This window comes from Choristoneura fumiferana, chromosome 8 (assembly GCF_025370935.1).
Source record: "Choristoneura fumiferana chromosome 8, NRCan_CFum_1, whole genome shotgun sequence".
NCBI classification, from domain to species: Eukaryota; Metazoa; Arthropoda; class Insecta; order Lepidoptera; family Tortricidae; genus Choristoneura; species Choristoneura fumiferana.
In genome coordinates, this window is record NC_133479.1 from 2,075,503 (window position 1) to 2,093,884 (window position 18,382).

At 38.9% G+C, this 18,382-nt stretch overlaps 1 protein-coding gene across 1 annotated transcript; it reads right to left on the reverse strand.

The window, feature by feature from the left end:
- Positions 1–1,285: 1,285 nt before the first annotated feature.
- Positions 1,286–16,481, reverse strand: LOC141430104 (threonylcarbamoyladenosine tRNA methylthiotransferase). The gene is made up of 8 exons (XM_074090646.1): positions 16,251–16,481; positions 14,766–14,940; positions 14,186–14,343; positions 12,903–13,169; positions 4,582–4,747; positions 3,625–3,732; positions 1,963–2,128; positions 1,286–1,720 (listed from the first exon to the last, which is right to left on the reverse strand). The coding sequence occupies exons 1-8, from the start codon at positions 16,420–16,422 to the stop codon at positions 1,316–1,318; spliced, it is 1,617 nt and encodes a 538-aa protein (XP_073946747.1). The 5' UTR covers positions 16,423–16,481; the 3' UTR covers positions 1,286–1,315.
- Between the last annotated feature and the right edge of the window lie 1,901 nt (positions 16,482–18,382).

An 18,382-nucleotide genomic window follows, 5' to 3' on the forward strand; every position in this document is an offset into this window, starting at 1 on the left:
ACGTGACTACGCAACACTGTGGCATGCTCGATGTTTTTATAGTACAAATTACATGTTCACGCCCGTAATAACAAACTACCCTACCCACTATACTTCAGGCAGGACCTTCGTCTACAGTGGCGCCAACTGGTGAGCGCGAAAACGGTAGCCCTCATCAACACGTAGCGGTTATATTCTCTTTGGCCCTCATTGCGAAGTGACCAAGCACCTATTAAATAGTTGAATAGTTTTTGTTTTTTATTCGACTGGATGGCAAACGAGCAAGTGGGTCTCCTGATGGTAAGAGATCACCACCGCCCATAAATATCTGCAACACCAGGGGTATTGCGATGCGTTGCCAACCTAGAGGTCTAAGATGGGGATACCTCACGTGCCAGTAATTTCACCGGCTGTCTCACTCTCCACGCCGAAACACAACAGTGCAATCACTGCTGGTTCACGGCAGGATTAGCGAGCAAGATGGTGGTAGCAATCCGGGCGGACCTTGCACAAGGTCCTGCCACCTGCAAAAAACATTAAAAAAAACGTTAATTTGACTAATACTGGTACGATATAGTAGCCTCAACTAACTCAATCCGGTCATGTGTTTCTTCACGTCCCTGGAATCACGCTGTATTAACGGCACCCTACGCCGTTGCAAGGCCCTCGCATCGATTGTCGTAACAAACAAGAAACCGTGTTTGAAACACTTCCGAGCCTTATGCTGCTTGTAGACGTCCGTTGTTTTCACCGGACAACATACCGTTTTTTTGCCGGACTTGCAGTGTTGTATGGCTTACAATGAATGCGTGTACATGCACCGGACACTTGTCCGGCGACAAAGCCAATACAACACCGCAAAAAACGGTCCGTTGTCGGGTGAAAACAACAAACGTCTACAAGCGACCTTATCCATCCATTAATTTCATGAGACACCCCTTGGAGATCTTGGGATCTTGAGATTATGCTGGCACTTCCCCCTACCCTTATCTCACGTGAGTGTTTTCAAAACATGATTTTTTTAATGTAAATAACTTTAATTTTAGCGGATAAACATTTTTTACTTCATTTACTCACCATTTTCGAGTGTGGTTTGGCGCATTATTTCTTAAGCCAAACTTTATAAATAGTTGATAAAGCATGTTGCAAATAAAAAAACCTTGGATCACTTAGTAATGAGAAGCGGACCGGCTTAAAATTGCCTGCCATTTGCCATCATCACATCAATAAATTACAATCTTTTGAACCTGGCAAAACGATTGGCCCGTCGTTTCCAAGTACTAAATGCACCAAGCGACACCATAAATGTACTTAAAACAACTTTATTTACAAGATACTATAAGAAAAACCATATCAACCTTAGCACTACAGCAAATATGAGAACACAAATCGGCAATGGAACCACCATTTTCTTTTTCTCCAAACGCACACCGGACACGGCGCCTTTTTTCAACGGAGCTGTCAAACCGGCCATCTTTGGTTTGTCTATGGGTTGGCCCATCATAGAGAATTTTGTGGCAGCTGTGATTTTGACAGTTAGCATTTTCCCCATGTATTTTTCCACTTTGGGCACTAGAACTTGCTCGTAGTATTCATTATGGGCAACGTAGTAATTTTTGTCGTGGGAGATGTCTGTTACTAGGACTTCTTGGGTCTGTCCTAATTTGTGGCCGTAGGGCTCGTACGAGCGGAAGAATTCGGAGAGCATCTTCGTGCGTTTCTTTACCTCTTGGCCAGGTACCTATAAATACAAAACAGTTTTAGTAAGTGCTGATTCACAAGCCAGTACAGTCCTGCGAGAAGTGTTACATTACGGGCCTGCGGAGTTAACAAGTAACAAGTGATCGAACGCCGCAGTAACTTACTACTGGCATCGTGTAAACGTACTGTTACTGAACATGAAATACACCTTTGGCATCATCTGAACTTTTCATCAGGGGAGGTACGGGCCAATCACAAGTCAGTTTGATGTAAAAAGAATACCTTCGTCATGTTGGCAGCGGGCGTGCCGGGGCGCGGGAAGAACTGGTTGATGAAGAGCGACGGGAAGCGGTACTTGCGGCACAGCGCCATCGTATCCTCAAAGTCTTGCTCTGTCTCCGTAGGGAACCCGCAGATTATGTCCGTCGCTATGGTGATTCCCGGTACCCTAGAATGTCCGTCGTTTACAGGGCCCATTTCACCGTGACAGGTGTCAGTTGTCAAGTACCAATCAATGGGAGCTACTTGACAGGTGAAATATCGGTAGATGGCGTTAATATCGTGAGGTTTTTTTGACGTTACGACCTTGCATACCATGAGGGCTACCGTTTTCGCGCTCACCAGTCGGCGCCACTGTAGACAAAGGTCCTGGCTGAAGTATAGTGGTTAGTTTGTTATTACGGGCGTGCAAACAAAATTTACACTTAAATCATATTTAATACCTTAAAACCGTACCATAAAAATATAGAGCATGCCACGGTGTTACGTAGTCTCGTTTTGTTCGGAAAAAAGGCAAGACAAAGGTTTCCGAAAGAGAAAACTGTCTCAAAACACAGATATTCATTGCCCCGTAACGCATATTTGCCATAACTAATTTCAGGTATTGCAAAATATTCTAATTATAAATAAACCCACCCAAAAACAGTGACATTTGACATTTCGGAGACCTCTCGCTACACTAGCCCTCATTATTGACTCATTAACTTGAATAACTAAAAAAGTCTCACGATACTAACGCCATCTAGTGATATTTAGTAGCTCTCATTACAGGTAACCTTAACAAGTAACACCAACACAGTAAGCAGTACCGAAAACACAGGTGTGTAAAGACTTTCCAAGGTAACCATTAGGCGGCCTTATCGCTTCATAACGATCTCTAATTTAATTCTAATTTATTTGATTTAATGTACTGTGGGGACTGTAACTTGGTAAGAGCTTAGGTAAGGGGATCTACGCGCGTGGCTTTAACTCAGTTCAAATAAAATGGATATTTATTTTAGAGCTTAATAGATCCAGCCGCTCAGGCTGTCGGGTGCAATCTCTGTAATCATAGCATATATCGATGATTTTTTTTATAAAAATACAAAATCACATGAACAGGATGTTTCAATTTTAAAATCTACATTGACAAAGTCATTTATTATATTTGGTATTTACTACCATTGGTATTTACTTAATATAAGCTTCGTTTTTAGGGTTCCGGAGCCAAAATGCCAAAAACGGAACCCTTATAGTTTCGCCATGTCTGTCTGTCTGTCTGTCCATCCGCGGCTTTGCTCAGGGACTATCAATGCTAGAAAGCTGTAATTTTGCACGAAAATATATGTAAACTATGCCGACAAAATGGTACAATCTTTAATCTTTTTGGTATCCTGCTGTGTCACCTAGTAACATAGTTTTAGTGCTAGTTCTAGTCTTAGTTTTAGGTGGTACATTTTTGGAGCCAAAATAAACTTTTCTTTCTTTCTTTCTTTCTTTACAATCAAAATTTAAAAAAAAAATCCTTAGAAAAACATTACTTTTTTTTTTCGTAATGGCTACCGAACCCTATTTTGGGCGTGTCCGACACGCTCTTGGCCGGTTTTTTATTACGCCTTCATACTGAATAGTTTTAGCAGGTGGTGCAATGGCGGTGGTGCACGCTATTGTTGCTGTCGCACTCACTTTTCTCTCAGGAAGTCAACGACGTGCTCGAAGTCTTTCCTGAAGTACTCCCGCTTCATGTCGGCCAGGACTTGGTCGCTGCCGGACTGCACCGGCACGTGTAGGAACCTGCGCAACAACAGTTTTAGAGATCCGTACACTCACCAGCCCCTTGATCCCCGAACATAACCTTACATAACCAGCACTGGTAAGATCCATGTTATTTCCTAAATAAATTAGGCCCTGGCGCTTCGCCGGCCGCTACCGCTCGCTCGCTTCTCTCGCTCGGCTTGCGCGTTTTGTGGTCGCAATTGTACCTAACACTCCTCGCTTCGCTCATCGTCGTACCTAATTTTGTGATACCTAAAGACGGTAAAAATTACCAACTACATTATTTTAATCTGTTTTAAATAGGAGATATTTAACCCTTTCAAGTGCTGGCCATGCAAGATACTTATGTACCAGAAATAAGTTTCACCAGGACCAATATCTGCCACAGTAAAACGTGCATGTACATATATGTGATACAACTCTATTTCTTCAGCCAGTCCGCTTTGGCAGATATTAATGCAGGTGACTGTACTAGGCAACGGATAAACATACTTAAATAGATAGATAAATACCTTAAACACATATTAAACACCCAAGACTCAAGAACAATCACTCGTATTATTTATCGTGGTCATTTGTGGAAATTCAAACTCAAAATATATTTTTGAACATGAAACTACCGTGAGATTCACTCATATTAAATATAATGACCCGGATAACTCACGTCTTAAATCGAGTTTACCTCTGTTGAGAAGCATCTGGCAAGAAACTCAAAGAGGTATACGTTTTTAATCAGATTTAAATAATATTATTTAATGATATCTTTAAATCACAAGTATTTAACACAACACTACATTTTTAACACGATTGATTGTGAATGACTCCTCTCCTATGTAGCTGAGGAACAAAGTTGGGTACGTCACTCACTTATACACCCTGGGGTGATGCATGATCCGGGCCACCTCAGCGAGGTGCTCCAGGATATAGGGCGGGTTGGTCATGCCAAGCCGCAGCCGGCAGCCCTCCGGAATCACCTCCACCAGCCGCCACAGCAGTTCCGGGAGGGACGTGCCGATGTCGCGCCCGTACGTGCCTGGGAAAACATACAATAAAGTCGAAGTCAAAATAGCTTTATTCAATTTAGGCTATAGCAAGCACTTGTGAATGTCAAAATAAATCTACCACCGGTTCGGAAAAACATCTGTTGAGAAGAATCCGGCAAGAAGCTCAACAAGGTAAGGTAGGATTGTGTTCTAGCCTTGCTCAACAAACACTTACATGATCTAGTCTTTACAAATGATAAAGATTATTTATTTATTTTTGTCAGCCTACCTACTTTTAACTTTAAGTTAACCACCGAACACGTAAAATACTATTTCTATATTGTAATTCTGTTATGTTTTTCTGTATTATAAATTCAAATTCCAAATATTTATTCCGGATATTATCGTACATTTAGGCACACATCATCCATAGGTGTTAGTGTTATTATAAGTATAGTTAATTCTAGTACAAAGAAAAGAAAAAATAAATGTAATTTAGTTAGGTAAGTACCATCTATTTCTCTGTGAATGCGAATACGCAAACATACGCTCACTACGTATATTAGATTATAATTGTTAAATTTCTCATGTAAGTAAATTGTGAATATTGTTATGAGAAAAATATATTCTTTAAACCGAAGATACGACACTTTAGGACGGTGTGACGTCAGGAGCCCCCACTCTCAAACGCGCTTCGTCTTGTTCATTTTTTGTTTGACAAAAAGAAAAATACATGTGTGCATATTATTTTTTGGTAATCTACAAATTACAAGTAGGTACCTACCTAAATAAAATACACTCATCAAAAGTGCCAAGGGATATTTTTATCCCTAGACAGTTCTGAACATTTCATTATATAAGTGGTGTATCCCATACTCTAAGGTAATTTTTTGAAAGGTAGATGACCTGCCCACCTATCTCCCATTTAAGTTTGACGTACTACTTACGGGACACCCTGTAGACATCGTTCAATATAACTCGTTGTTCTTTTGCATTATTTGTAATTATACAAAAAATAAATGTATTTCGGAAATTATATTTGTTGAAGATTGAAGAGGAGTTCACTTAACTCCTAAATTAAACCACTAGCAATAAGTCACATATCCACCGTAGTATAACTAGAATTAAGATTGTCTTTAAGTTGTCAAAATTTGCCTTTCACTTCCACTTCGATATCTGCTGTGTAATGACACATTAAAAGTCTAGTGTTTCGCAAAATTACGCTTTTTTATTGAAGTCAACGATTAACTCCCAACATATGGTCCATCGAGCCTGATTGAAGAATCAGAAAAATATAATTAAAAGAAGAGATTATTAATTACCGGCGAGTTAAAAGTTAATTGCACCTGGCGGCACCCGAGTACTTGTGAGTCAAATAAAGTGTTGCGTCATCCATCGTGTGTGGCAGAGATTTGCAATTATTGGACTATAATATAATATCAGAATAATAATTCTTGTAGTGTTAAGTGGTACTAAGTTTCACCCAACACTCAAATTCAGGTATTTATTAAGCGTAATAAAGCGACTGATAAGGTTAGTAAATGTACTTTATACCTACCTAATTTAAGTTAAGTGTATCGGTTATTGAGTATCATTATATTATATAGTTATCAAATGTATTAGTAATCTAATTCGTTGTATAATTAGTTACTCACACCGCTTATGTAGTTAGGTACGCTACACTTAACTTTGCTTTATACTCGTAGTTAGTAAGCAGGTAGGTAAATAGAATGCAATAAAATGCAGTTGAATTTACTTTACCATTAATTTAATATCAGTTAAAAACACAAATGTACAGAAAATAATCAGAGAAGTAAGTTAAGAATAAAATAAGCAACAAAATTAAGAATAAGTAAATAGGTAATTAAAAATAGATAAGGGTAAGCAGTTAAAGTATTTATAAGCATAAGAAATCAGTGTAATTATTCAGAATTAGAGAAATATTGTGTAATTTAATAGCCTAATTAATAAATAATAAATCTTTTCGAACCAAGTTAAAGATAAGCAAGTTTAAAAACGAATTATAATTTAGTAAAAGATCCTTACATGCTAAACAAAAGAATACATTATTAAATACACTGCTAAATACTAAATTGACATCTCAATATTATTAACAAGTTGAAAGTAAATATATTTAAAGCTACTTATACCTATTTACCTAACTAGAGCTTAAACTAATATTGGTTATTATTATATACGATTTATTGTTATTATAACTTAACGTTCCAGGTGAGAGTTAACACCAGCCTCCCAAAATGGCCGAGGAAAAAGATTTAACTAAAAAACGTGGAAGTTATAAAGGGCGTTTGACGGTGTTTGCTACCTACTTAAACAGTTTGGATGCATCTAAACTAACTTCCACTGAGGTAAATGAATTGCAATTGCGTTTGGGTAAGATTGACTCATTGTATGTACATTACGATGAGGTACAAACAAGGCTTGAGTGTATTGCTGAGAACATGGATCAAAAAATCGCTGAGCGTACTGAGTTTGAGTCTCAATATTATCAGCTGCTTTCTAAGGCACAAGATATACTGGCTGTCTCTTCAAGAGGTGGTGAGAATTTCGGTTCCGCGGAAAGCGATCGCGGAAGTCGCGGAGGTAATCACAAGCTTGTCAAGTTGCCAACTATTCAGCTTCCCAAATTTTCTGGTTCTTACGACAACTGGTTAGAGTTTCGTGACACCTTCATTAGTCTCATACATTCCAATGACGAAATAGATGAAATAAATAAGTTTCATTATCTCAGGGCTTCGCTGGAGGGGTCCGCAACAGCCATCATACAATCAATCGAATTCTCAGCTAAAAATTATGAAGTTGCATGGAAACAATTACGTGAACGCTTTGATAATAAACGCTTATTGCTACAAAATCATGTTTCGGCATTGTTTAATGTCGAACAAATAGCACGCGAATCATCCATATCCTTAAAACGGCTAATTGACAATGTAAACAAACACTTACGTTCTTTGCAGACGCTGGGCGAGCCAGTCGAACATTGGGACACTTTGCTTATTCACTTAGTAACTCAAAAACTAGACTCCAAAACATTTCGTGAGTGGGAAGAATCAAAAAGTCATTTTGACAAAAACAAACCGAATAAAATAACGTTTGACACCCTTAAAACTTTCATAAGAGACCGCGCAGATTTTTTGGAAACTTTAGAAATGTCTAATAATCAAGCAAATTCGTCTAATAAATCTTCACATAAAATAAAATCTATGTTCGCTGTGCGTGATAACCGTAACAACCGAATCGACAACAACAACAATCATGGCCCTAGCTCCCCAACCAAGCCCTGCCCGAGCTGCAAGGGTGATCATTACTTGAATGGTTGTCCTCGATTCCTTGCGTTAACTAATACAGCGCGGCTACAATTATTATCAAATTATAAAGTGTGCCACAATTGTTTTCGAAGCGGTCATTACGCTACACAATGTAAAAAACCTGGATGTAAGATATGTAAACGGAAGCACCACACACTGATTCACATTACGGAGTTTAAGCCTACACCTACTGTAAACAATGATAGGTATACAGATCCTCAAGTCCACGCGTCATCGCACGGCGGCGGCGAAAGGACCACTGAGCTCGTGCATCAGAAATCAATCCCCGCCGGCGCCGGCGCCGATCCTGGCGCTCCCGTGACGTTGTCTGCCAATGTCAGCACGGCATGACGGGGTCAGGACGTACTGCTTTCTACTGCGCTAATAAAACTATACGACGTTAATAATTGCGAGCATATTGTACGTGCAGTTTTAGATAGTGGCAGTACGTCGTGCTTAATTACTGAAAAAATTTGTAATAAATTAAAATTAAATACAGACTTCGTTGACAAATATGTACAAGGTATCAATAATACGCTGGCACCCATTGGCAAAATGTGTCGAGTGCCAATGACATCCTTGAATGATCAATATAAGACCAGTCTTCAGTGTTTTGTTTTGCCGTCATTAACTAGTGACGTGCCTTATCGTCAGGTAGATCTGACGAATCTTAATATTCCGTCAGATATTTCTTTAGCTGATCCCAATTTTCACACGCCGGCGGACGTGGATTTGATTATAGGTGCCGACTTGTTTTGGGACTTATTAGGATCGCAAAAAATTAAACTAGGCGATGGAAAACCGATATTATGTGAAACTAGGCTGGGATGGCTAGTTTCAGGCCCAATTAAATGCGGTCCAATGTCGTTGTCCAATTCGATCACATGCAACTTTGCTCAGTTCACAGGTACAAGTACCGACTCATTCAATGATGTTGATGACATTCAAAACCAACTAACGCGTTTTTGGCAGCTTGAAGAAGTTCGCCCTCAGTCGTCACATTATTCTCCTGAGGAGAAATTATGTGAAGAGCATTTTGTTCAGCATACGAATCGCTTAGATAACGGTAGCTTTTGCGTACGAATACCGCTAAAACAAAGCCCTCAGATTTTAGGAGATTCGTTTATTCGAGCCAAACATTGTTTTTATGCCTTAGAACGCCGATTAAAGCGTAACCCTGCACTTCAGAAGATGTACAAAGATTTTATGGCTGAGTATATCTCCTTAGGTCATATGTCAAAGTATGAGCCAATTGAATCAGGTATCACTTATGTCATTCCTCATCACGGCGTCATTCGTGAGGGTAGTTCCACTACCAAATTAAGAGCTGTGTTTAACGCTAGTAGTCCCACGAGCTCTGGTGTGTCATTAAATCAGTTGCAGATGGTGGGACCCACAGTTCAAGACGACCTGTTGTCGATTCTCCTCCGTTTTAGGCAGCATAAGTACATTATTTCGGCAGACGTGGAGAAAATGTACCGAACTGTGACGTTGCATCCTGATGACCGAAATTTACATCTAATCATTTGGCGTGAAAATGAAAGCGATCCCATTCAACTATATCAACTTAATACAGTTACCTACGGGACTGCTAGCGCTCCATTCTTGGCAACTAGATGCCTTAAACAAATTGGTCTAGATTGTGATGACGCTCGTATAAAGGAAATAATAATCCACGATTTTTATGTTGATGACCTGTTGAGTGGGGGGGATGACATAAGTGACATAATGAAACTTCGTCAAGGCGTGATAGATGCTCTTGTTGCAGCAAACATGCATTTAAGAAAATGGAAGTCAAATGACCCTCGATTGGCAGTTACGTCATCACAACCTGCTGTAGATTTAAACATAGGTATCTCAGAGCCCAGTAAAACGCTAGGTTTAGGTTGGCGGCCAGACTCAGATGAGTTATGTTTCCCCATTGGCTCAACAATTACTGCAGGAAAAACAAAGCGCGACGTATTATCTGTCATTGCACAAATTTTTGATCCCTAGGATTGCTAGCTCCTTATGTCATATCAATGAAAATGCTGATGCAAAGGCTGTGGTTGCTCAAGTTGTCTTGGGACGAACAACTGCCTTCTGAATTGTTGAGTCAATGGTTGGAGATTGTTGCAGGTCTGCCAATTCTCAAGACAATTCGTGTGCCGCGAAGGGTTGTTTGTGATAACTATGGGCAAATTGAATTGCACATCTTTACAGATGCATCGGAACGCGCCTATGGTGCTTGTGCATTTATTCGTAGCATAGATAGTAAAAACTCGGTTTCAGTTCATTTATTGATGGCTAAGAGCAGAGTTGCTCCTCTGAAACCTATGACCATACCTAGGCTTGAGCTTTGTGGCGCATTGGTGGGTGCTCATCTATACGAAAAGATAGTCAATTCACTTCGACTTAAGATACAAAAAACAGTGTTCTGGACCGACTCAACAATAGTGTTAGGTTGGCTTAAAATGCTACCGAGCAAACTCCACCCGTTTGTTAGGAACCGCACAGCTGACATTCTGGAAATCACAGGTAATTGTGACTGGAGGCATGTACCTACCACCCAGAATCCAGCTGATCATTTATCTCGCGGTACTACTCTCGAGTCTATCAAGTCCAATGATTTGTGGTGGTCAGGACCTAGTTTTTGAAACAGGATACATCAGCTTGGCCTTCGATCTCAGGCACCAATAATCTGACCACACTACCTGAAATTCGACCAGAAATAACGTTACACGTTGCCAACGACCTATCTGAGAATTCGATTATTGATTTTGAGCGGTTTTCTAAACTTACTCGATTGCAGAGAACGTTTGCGTATGTTTTACGGTTTATACTTGCTTGTAAAAAACAACCAATCAGTTCACCCTGTCTCAGTTATAACGAGTTGCAAAATTCATTAAATATAATTATTAAAATATGTCAAAATCAAATGTTTCCTGAGTATAAATTACTTTCATCAAATCAAAGTATATCAAAAAAGAGCCCGTTACTTAAATTAGACGTATTTTTGGATTCCCAAAAGATCATGCGTGTCGGTGGTCGTCTAGAAAATTCAACTTTTCCCTACGATAAAAAACACCCGATTGTACTGCACTCTAATCATAGATTTAGTAAATTACTGTTTGATCATGAACATAAAAGGTTGTTACATGCAGGACCACAGCTTTTGTTAGCTACAATCAAGGAAACATATTGGCCTCTTGGAGGTCGAAATTTGGCAAAAAAATGTTATCATGAGTGTGTCAGGTGCACTCGCATGAAGGGACGCGTATTAAGCCCTTTAATGGGTAATCTGCCTAAGTCTCGAGTCTCTCCCGGTGGTTTTCCCTTTGACAGTGTAGGCGTTGACTACGCGGGCCCACTTGTCTCTGCTAGTCGTCAAGGAAAAGGTACTAGGTTAGTGAAGGTGTACATTGCAATATTTATTTGCTTCAGTACTAAAGCAATACACCTTGAATTAGTGGGCGACTTGACGAGCAATAGTTATTTATTAGCGTTGCGACGATTTGTATCGCGTAGGGGAAACCGAGCGATATATACTCGGATAACGGTACATCATTCGTTGGTGCATACAATGATCTATCCAATTTTCTAAAGCAAAATTGCAATTCACTTGCCGAAAGTGCAGCTAGTGAATCAATTAATTTTCATTTTATACCGGCTTATACCCCACATTTTGGTGGTCTTTGGGAAGCTGGTGTTAAGGCCACAAAAAATCATTTAAATCGAGTGCTGGGAAATTGTCATCTCACGTATGAGGAACTTAACACTACACTAGTTCAAATTGAGGCAGTGTTAAACTCTCGCCCCCTAACGCCAATGTCGTCAAATCCAGAAGACCTGACATCGCTGACACCAGGACACTTCCTCATCGGACGCCCGCTCACTTGTCTGCCAGAGCGTGACTACCAGCACCACAACTACAATTATTTAGCTCGGTTCCAGCGAATCGAGCAACTTCGCCAACATTTTTGGACTCGCTGGAGCAAAGAATACGTTTCTGAGCTTCAGCAACGTACGAAATGGCGATCCAGTGGACACTCCTTGAAGCTGAATTCCCTTGTTCTTCTAAAGGAGGACAATCTTCCTCCGCTAAAGTGGAAACTGGGACGTATCATTTCTGTTCACCCCGGGCCAGACGGCGTCAACAGGGTAGCCGACGTGAAAACGGCTAATGGAGTAGTCCGAAGAGCATTTTCAAGGATCTGCCCACTTCCTGAAGAGAAAGATGTTGGTTGAAAGCCTGGCTTTCAACGCCCGGGGGCATGTTGAAGATTGAAGAGGAGTTCACTTAACTCCTAAATTAAACCACTAGCAATAAGTCACATATCCACCGTAGTATAACTAGAATTAAGATTGTCTTTAAGTTGTCAAAATTTGCCTTTCACTTCCACTTCGATATCTGCTGTGTAATGACACATTAAAAGTCTAGTGTTTCGCAAAATTACGCTTTTTTATTGAAGTCAACGATTAACTCCCAACAATATTCACTATTCAGAAGAATTAGGAACCAGAGCTTAGGATTGTTTTTATTTTAAATGTCATGGGACACATAAGTGTAAGTTTTAAGCAATGTACAGTGATATTTTAAGTGTGTTGCTTTACATGTTTTTTTTTAATGTTTAGGAGTAAATTTTCAACAAAACATCAATTTTAACTGGACGTAGTTTAACAAAAAGGATCCAAAGCACAGTCATGTTATTTTTTAAATTCGCTTTTGTTCCTACTGAAAGTAGATCCAAATTTAAAAAAATAATTGTTGAGGGTTGGATCCTTTTTGCTAAACTACATCCAACTCAGTTATAGCGTGACAATGTCTACTAGAAGTGTATTTAATTGTCACAAAACCGTTTTATTACTAAGCCCACGAGATCTAGCTTCATTAACTCACCAGTATCCTCACTAGTCAGCCATATCTCGCACACTCCCTCCTGGAAGCTCTGCCGGGCTCTCTCCACAATCTCCTCTGGGGGGTAGCTCCCCAACTCCCCACGGGCATGCTTGGTCTTACAGTATGTGCACTGGTTGAGGCAGCCCGTGTTGATGGGGATGATCTCTATGAGGGGGTTCTTCCGAACCTTGGGGAGGAGGAGGGAGGCCCCGCCGGCTTTGCGGCCGGAAGAGGTCTTCTTTTGGCCGAGGAGCCGGACAGTGTGACCTGGAATAAGAGAATTAAGCATTTATAAAATAATTAATCGACTTACTTGTTTTGGTTAGCAAACAGACCGGGCACAATAAAATTATTGTATTAGGACGTCTTGTAGTCGTTGTTCTTGTATGGATCTGACAGGACTTAAGACCACTTAAACATAGATTAAAAAGCCTGCAAGTGGACGTTAATGATAAAAAATAACGTATTTAATAAACATCTTATTTATTGGCTTTATAATTTTAATCAATCGTAAGAAAAATTTATTGTCTTTCACAAACGTATAACGTATTTTAACTAAATCAGTGTGGTAGTTTCGGATCAAATAAGCTGTCACAGCTGGGCTACTCCGAAACTCGAAACTCGAAGTTCGTGTCGTGCGGTCCCTCTGACACTTACACTGTTTGATACGAGAGCGAGAGGGACCGCACGACACGAACTTCGAGTTACGAGTTTCGTAGTAGCCTTGCAGATCGTCCGACAAACACGCGAGTAATCCTATAAGGGTTCCGTTTTTTCCTTTTGAGGCAAAAAGCTTGCAAAATTGGTAACATAAATAGGACACCTTGCTAACATAGTATAAACAAACAAACAAACATAAAACCTTTATATCGCATTTTGTATCTGTCTTGACTCTTGACCAAAGACGGGCGTAATTTAATAAATAATTTGAATAAACAAAATTTCATTCCCAAATAATTTCTTTGTGAAAAATCATTCAACTACATTTTTAAAATGACAAATGATTCTTCATTAGATTCCGATAAATTCACAAACAATATTTAAGGTTTTTTTGCTTACAAATAAACACAGGAATCCAAACACATATAACAAATTATTTATTTACTAAGCTTTGCTAAGCTTACTTTGGGACTAGCTCAATTGGTGTGAATTGTTCCGTGATATTTATTTATTTATTTTGATGTCATTCAGGGCTTCATTACGCCAGTACTGACAATGTACATGGCTAATATGGCTATATGTAATGTACTGCTATATGTAATTGTCAGTGCTGGGTGTCTGACCTTTGAGCGTCTCCTCAACGAGTTCCACGATCCTGTCTATCTGCTGCACGCCGGCCACGCTGACGCCGGCCAGGTAGGGGGCGCGCGGCGCGCCCTGCGGCACACAGCCTGCCACCACAACATGCAATCCACGGCTCTTCGCTAGTTCCACTTCGTTCCTACAACATTCTTGATAACATTACAAACGCAAAAGCAATCCATGCATTCATTTGGTACAAAGCAGAAAAACGCTGCTACTGGTTATGAGCGCTAATCTTATTTCTAGGACCTGTATATTTTTGCATGCTCATGGCAGATATTATTAATGTAAGATTAATACAATTAATTGTAAGTGGAGGTAAGCAGGGCTCTCCAAATATTTTACAGACCCAGGCGGGTTGCATGCATCCTGAACAAGTTTGAAAAACACTGCATTGCATTATGCTTTCAATGACATCTGTTGATTATAAATAAAAGTTAACATTTCATAAATGAATGATTGGATTCATAAATGGGTCTTTATTCGGCACTCATAACTAACTGCACACTGGCACTCATGACGGATGTATTTTGCAATTCTTAGTAAAAACATATTATTTACTTGAAATGATCTTCTGAAGGGCTCTTGACGGTGCAAGAGTTGAGGAGCCACAGTTGCGCCTGCCACTTGTCCTCGGTGAGCGGGTACCCTGCCGCTGCCAGCAGCCCCGCCATGTACTCCGAGTCCGAGTTGTTGTGTGCACAGCCCCATGTCTTCACGTAGATTGTTTGAGTACCTGATGAAGTTGCGTAAGATTAGGGTAATTATGTCAAAATCATAAAAATACTGACAGAAACTGTTATTAAGTCAAAATTTTAAAAACACAAAAACCAGAAAAATTGCATTATATGGGTAATATTAGCCTGACGCATTGTTGGTTAGTTAAGTATGTACTTTACTTGAAAACAAAACCTTTAGGTACATGCCTATCTAATAGTCGGCCCAGGGAACATTGATCCCTATGACAGTTCATGTTAGTGATGGGTTGTGTTGATGTAACTTAACTTTTTTATAGGCAAAGGCGTGATTTGCATTCAGCCATGTTGGTAAACATGTATTAAAAATATAATCTGCATTTCTAATGCTTGTTATGTTGTTGTTGTTGTAGTAATGATTTAAGTTTTTTGGCATAGATTAAGTTGGTAAAATTTAAAGTTTTCCAAAAATAAAAATGCACCCATTTAATTTCTTATCATAATTTTTTACCCAGTAAACACGCGTTTGTTATAGGAACCAGGTCATTTATATAGTTTATCATGAAAATTTGTTGTGCGCTTGCGAGATTATTTTGCTTGCGAACAACTCAACAACTGCACTGCACAACACTGATAGCGTACTATAAATAAATAAATAAATATCACTGGAAAATTCACACCAATTGACCTAGTCCCAAAGTAAGCTTAGCAAAGCTTGTGTTATGGGTACTAAGCAACAGATAAATATAATTATATAGATATAGTTAAATACATATTAAACACCCAAGACCCGAGAACAAACATTCATATTTTTATACAAATATTTGCCCCCGACACGGGAATCAAACCCGGGACCTCAAGCTTCGTAGCCACGTTCTCTAACCACTAGGCCATCTGGTCGTCTAAACTGTGTTATGCATTAGTTGATATCCTCCAAACAAAGTAAGTTTTGCAGGATGTAAACATAAAGTCTAATTGAGATAATTTCTTGTAAATGTGAAGAATTGTTATAATTCCAACGGAATATCATTGTAATGGCATATATCTACCTAAAATTAATAAATGATATTTTTAGACACTTCCAATTTGATTGTAATGTAACGGTGACGCCACTAACTATAACTTTGGTGACAAATAATATTCATCATCAACCTCAAAAGTTTCAAATTGTTTTACGAGGCTGACAAACTGCAAAGAGAAGAATATTTATTTCATCGCTAATGTCTCTAATGTAGGTACCTAGGAGGAATTTATTTATTTATTAGACATGCCAACAGTACATGAACAAGACATAACATAACAAGTACACAATAGAAACAGAAATAATAAAAAAACACAACTTAGAGGTTACCTGGTACGACGCTCTCTAATATAACTTTTTCTACCGGCTCGGCGTCCTTCTCCCGCTTTTTGGATCGCACATTCACATTTTTCCTACTAGAATATCTTTCTTTGGGAGTTATATCCTGTGAAGATATTAAATCTTCAATATCGTCAATAATTTCATCACAAGCACCTGGCATTTTTTTTTTGACAAACAGAGAGAGACAAACATACCGACAGCTGTCTTGGCTGGGGGTAAAATAAATAGATGTACGGTCCGAATTGAAGAATTCCGTCCATTCCATTTAAAGGTAAAAAAAAAATACAGTTCTAGTCAATACAAAAAAAAAGAAAAATTTGCAACTATAAATTTAATTGGGCAAAAATAATAGCAAAGCTTAAGCAAAGTAAAGCAAATGGTTAATTTGGACTCTACAAATTGCGTGCGGTGCATCGTTTACACACCACCGCCACGAACGTGAGAACGCAACGTATTGTATTATTCATTCAAGTACGTTGTACGTTACTAAAGTCGTGTAAATCAGTCCGTAAAAAAATATTGTCTATGGGCTGAGTTTCCGGAGCGAAAGATTTGCCGCCAAAATGAGGGCTATCGCGAATGAATTCGCCACTAGAGGCGCTAGTGTAGCGTGAGGTCTCCGAAATGTCAAATCTCATAGTTTTTGGGTGAGCTACGCGGGTTTATTTATAATTAGAATAATTTCGTGAATATTTTGCAATATCTGAAATTAATTATGGCAAATATGCGTTCCGAGGCAATGAATGTCTGTGTTTTCAGACAGTTTTATCTTTCGGAAACCTTTGTCCTCCCTTTTTTCCGAACAAAACGGGGACTATGCAACACTGTGGCATGCTCGATATTTTTATGCTACGGTTTTAAGCTGTATTAAATAAGATTTTAATCTAAACTTTGTTTTCACGTCCGTAATAACAGACTTTGAAAGCCATACTTAAAAACCTCACGCAACAGTGCGCCATCTAGTGAGACAAAAAACGATAGCCCTCATTGAGTTTCATCATATAAATAATACGTGTACCTACTGTGAATTTTAAAGTTTACCATAAATTGCATTATCAAAAATTTTATCGAAAGCAATAAAATAAATACGCAATTAAAACTTAATTTGTCAAGGTCCCATCGCCTTTACAATTATTGTAAACGCTGTACAATCGTACGACTTACGTAATAAATTAGCAACGGTACACAAAAAAATATGAACCCCAATAAATTGACACATCCGATAAAATATCGCATCTTACTATAAAATACTTCCTGACAATGCCAACTTTAACTAATCGTGGACGATGACTCTATTGAAAGGAATTAGGGTTTATAATCGCTTGATTTTATAATGGGTGTTTTATAGAGGAGACAATGGGTCGTACAGCTGCTAATGTTATGGTAATGGTCCCCTTCGACCCGAACGTATGGCGTCTTTTATCCTGTGGTTGCATTGGTTCACTGGAAATATTGACTGTTGTATGGCAATGGCAGGCACTGCCATAATGACAGTGTCATTTCATTACGATGTAATGCACAAGTTAGCGGGATCTTAGTTGTGTATGAGTATGACGCAATAAAATCGAATAGAATAGAATAGAAATGTTTTATTCGCTCTTTGCACATTAAGTATATAAAACATTATAAAAAAAAAACCGGCCAAGAGCGTGTCAGACATGCCCAAAATTTAAGTAATATTTTTCTAAGGATTTCGTATTTTATACGGAATCTTCCATGTTTAGGGATATTTTATACTTTAGGCTATTTACTCATAAAATAAACTACTAATAATTCTCAAGCAAACTTAGCCGTTATAGTTATCATCCTAAATTTTTTCAATTTTTTCCACCCACCGATTTAGATTTTAGAGGGGGCGGGACCGTCGATTTAAATGAAAATTAGCAATTTAAAGTTGAATATTTCGCAAACATATCACTGAATCGAAAAGTCGTCTTAGCAAACCCTAACCCGTATTTTTAAAAGACCTATCCAACGATACCCCACACTATAGGCTTGGATGAAAAAAAAATCACTCCTACTTTACGTCTGTGGGAGGTTTATGGGATTTTTTTTGAATTTTTTATTGTACCATTTTGTCAGCATAGTTTACCATTATATTCCGTGCAAAATTACAGCTT

Coding starts and splice junctions, on each gene's coding strand:
- LOC141430104 (XM_074090646.1), bottom strand. CDS start 16,422: ATGCCAGGTGCTTGTGATGAAATTATTGACGATATTGAAGATTTAATA. Junction 4,748..12,902: donor GCTGACTAGTGAGGATACTG/GTGAGTTAATGA, acceptor ATGTTTTCCCAG/GCACGTACGGGCGCGACATC. Junction 1,721..1,962: donor CCGCTGCCAACATGACGAAG/GTATTCTTTTTA, acceptor TTGTATTTATAG/GTACCTGGCCAAGAGGTAAA.